The sequence below is a fragment of the Mustela erminea genome, chromosome 12, assembly GCF_009829155.1.
Source record: "Mustela erminea isolate mMusErm1 chromosome 12, mMusErm1.Pri, whole genome shotgun sequence".
Taxonomy (NCBI): domain Eukaryota; kingdom Metazoa; phylum Chordata; class Mammalia; order Carnivora; family Mustelidae; genus Mustela; species Mustela erminea.
The window spans coordinates 27,308,799-27,312,061 of NC_045625.1; the positions used below are offsets into that span (position 1 = coordinate 27,308,799).

At 37.1% G+C, this 3,263-nt stretch overlaps 1 protein-coding gene across 1 annotated transcript; it reads right to left on the minus strand.

Annotated features, from left to right (window-relative positions):
• Positions 1 to 449: 449 nt before the first annotated feature.
• LOC116569960 (olfactory receptor 13F1) lies at positions 450 to 1,433 on the minus strand. Its single transcript, XM_032306484.1, has one exon. The coding sequence runs from the start codon at positions 1,431 to 1,433 to the stop codon at positions 450 to 452; it is 984 nt and encodes a 327-aa protein (XP_032162375.1).
• Between the last annotated feature and the right edge of the window lie 1,830 nt (positions 1,434 to 3,263).

Here is a 3,263-nt window from a genome sequence, read left to right on the forward strand (position 1 = left end):
AAAGTTCTAAAATTGATAGTGTTTTGGTTTTATGAATTATGATATATTATTCCTTGAATTGTAAGGACACAGGAAAAAAAAATGTTTCTTCATAAATTCAGATGTAATTGCAAATCATGTAAGGAGAAATTATTTCAAAATTTACTGCTTAAAATTTTACACTCTTGGTGTATTATTATTGCCATAGAGATGCTGGAGTTGACTCTTAGATGTATAGCAAGTCAAATAGGAAACAATAAGAAATTGTATCACTTCAATGTTATATTAATATTCAATGAATGTTAAATGCTTACTGGAAACAATTCATTCTGCTTAAATGATTCATTAATTTCAGCAGTTTTATTTACAAGATATATCAAGATTTTGAACTTAATGTTGAACTATCAAAATTGAGTATTTCCAAGGTTTGGTTTATACTAACTATGTTTCTGGAAAATCTTGGAGATTATTCAGATGAGTGTGCTTGCTCCAATATTATTGAGGGCAGAAATGAACACAGTACCAAAAGGATTTCTAATTAGCAGTTTTTTCACAGCTGCTTTTACCTCTTTGTTCCGTAAACTATAGATGATAGGATTCAACATGGGGGTTAATGCACCATATACCAAAGCTATAAATTTATCTATTTCCTGTGAATCTACAGCTGAGGGCTTCAGATACATGGAGAGAGTTGTCCCATAGAATAAAACCACCACAGTCAGGTGGGCTGCACATGTTGAAAAGGCTTTGCTTCGACCATCCACTGAGCTGATTCTTAGGATGTTGGAGAGAATGAATGCATAAGATATACAAATGAGAAGCATTGTCATAGGAAGGATAAGTATGGTGATCACCAGCATCATTAATTCCACCACGGAGGTGTCCACACATACCAGTTTCAAGACAGCCAGAATTTCACAAGCAAAATGATTGATTGTGTTATGACCACACAGAGGGAGCCCCAGCACAGATACTGTTTCCACCAGGGCGGTGAGACAGCCAGTCACCCAGGAGCCAGCTGCAATCCGCACACAGACACTCTTGTTCATGATGATGGGGTACCTCAGGGGGTTGCAGATGGCCACATACCGGTCATATGCCATCATGGACAGGAGCACACACTCAGTAGAGCCCATGGCAAGAGAAAAGTACATCTGAGCAGCACACCCTAAGAATGAGATGGTGTTTTTCCCTGAAACAAAGTTTGCCAGCATTGGAATGAAAGCAGAAGAGGTGTACCAGATGTCTAAAAGGGAGAGGTTGCTGAGGAAAAAGTACATGGGTTTGTGTAGGTGGGAATTCAGGACAGTGATGGAGATCAGAATTACATTACCCAGCAGGGTGATCAGGTACATCAGCAAGCACAGCACAAATACAATGACCTCAACTTTGGGGTAGTGGGAAAATCCCAGGAAGAAAAAATATGTTACAGGTGTCGAATTTGCCTGGAACATTTTATTATGTCACATTCATTTGTGTATATGCATAGAAGAATTAACATCACGTATTATATATAAAACATAGGATCATCTCCCTTCATATTTTCTGATATATTTTCTCTTCATATGAACTTGTGGTCTATGCTATAGATTTGTAATCTATGTAGTTAAATCCTTCTCTAGCTTGGTGATATGTTAGTGATATATGTTTGAAGGAATTTATCATTAATTAGGAAAATTTCAACCACGAAGTCAACTGATAAATCTTCAAGCTGTTACTTTTGATTCAGTATTTCTTTTGGCAGTGTTGGGAAGGGAGGGGTTTATTTCATAAACATCATGAGAGGTTAAGGAAAGAATCCTATGCATTCTTTTTTTTTTTTTTCTGAAACCACATTTTTAACTGATGTATGGGTAAGTCATCCATTTACCTGAACCATTGGAATGATTTTCTTCCCCTAGTTTGGTAACAGCCTTCTTAACTTAGGAACTGTTCTGCTTTCCAAGCTCATCATTTCTTCTGTCACACCTAGAGCTCTGTCCAAAATAATCTGGGAGATTCAATGAGAAAAAAATTATAGATTTCTGCAGTCACAGATTAATTAACTGAAAGCCTTGGACTTTCAACACAGGTCTGCAGTTTCCATCTCAGAGCCAGGATAATGATGACAGATATTCACAGGGTGGTAGACATATATGGAAATTTCTTTTATATAGCTGGAGTTGCCCTGGTGTTTGTGTTCCCGAACCATCCTCCAAAGAACCAGCTATTGGCACTGTAAGGCAATTTAAGTTTTTTGTTGTTTGTGAGAAGTTTCCAATTCATACAACAAATTAAAATTAGAAATCTATTTGTGCAGTATTAAAATTCTGAAACCCCAGGGATAATGTCTCATAGATCCAATTATAGTCAGTAGCTTGTCTGTTCTAATTGCAGTGTTATTCAAACAAGAAATGAACGTGTTCCTGTCTCACTCTCTTTGGGAAGGTGAACTTTGCTCTATTTCTGATTGTCTTGTAGAATCAATCAAGCTGGCTAATTTAAATAAAGTTAATGGGAATAAATATTGTTGGCGGTTTCTCCTTTAGACTGAAGTAGGATTTCATAATATGGACAATATGAAGTTACACTTGATGTGGAGTCCACCGAAGATGGAAGAAGGAATGCTTAAATAATTCTTCCGTTGCTCATCATAGCTCAAAGATAAGATGGGATCTTTTATCCATTTAGAGTTTATCTTTGCGTATAGAGCAAGAGGATGGTCGAGTTTCATTCTTTTGTATGGAGCTATCCAATTTTCCCAGCACCATTTATTGAAGAGACTCTCCTTTTTTCATTGAGTATTTTTTCCTGATTTGTCGAAGATTAGTTGACTGTAGAGTTGAAGGTCCATATTTGGGGTCTCTATTCTGTTCCATTGACCTATGTGTCTGTTTTTGTGCCAGTACCATACTGTTTTGGTGATCACAGTTTTGTAATGTAGCTTGAAATCCGGCAACATGATGCCCCAGCTTTGTTTTTCTTTTTCAACATTTCCTTGGCAATTAGGGTCTTTTCTGGTTCTATACATATTTTAGGGCTGTTTGTTCCAGCATTTTGAAATATGCTGTTAGTATTTTGATAGGGATGGTGTTGAACATATAGATTTCTCTGGGCAGCAGAGACATTTAACAATGTTTATTCTTCTGATCCATAAGCAAACAAACTGAAGGTTTGGGAGGTGGGGGGATGGGCTGCTCTGTAGTGGGTATTAAGGAGGGCACAGATTGCATGGAGCACTGGGTGTTATACACAAACAATGAATCATGGAACACTACATCTAAAACTAATGATGTACTGTATGG

Bases quoted from the DNA above. Each gene is read 5' to 3' on its own strand.
- LOC116569960 (XM_032306484.1), bottom strand. From the start codon at position 1,433: ATGTTCCAGGCAAATTCGACACCTGTAACATATTTTTTCTTCCTGGGA.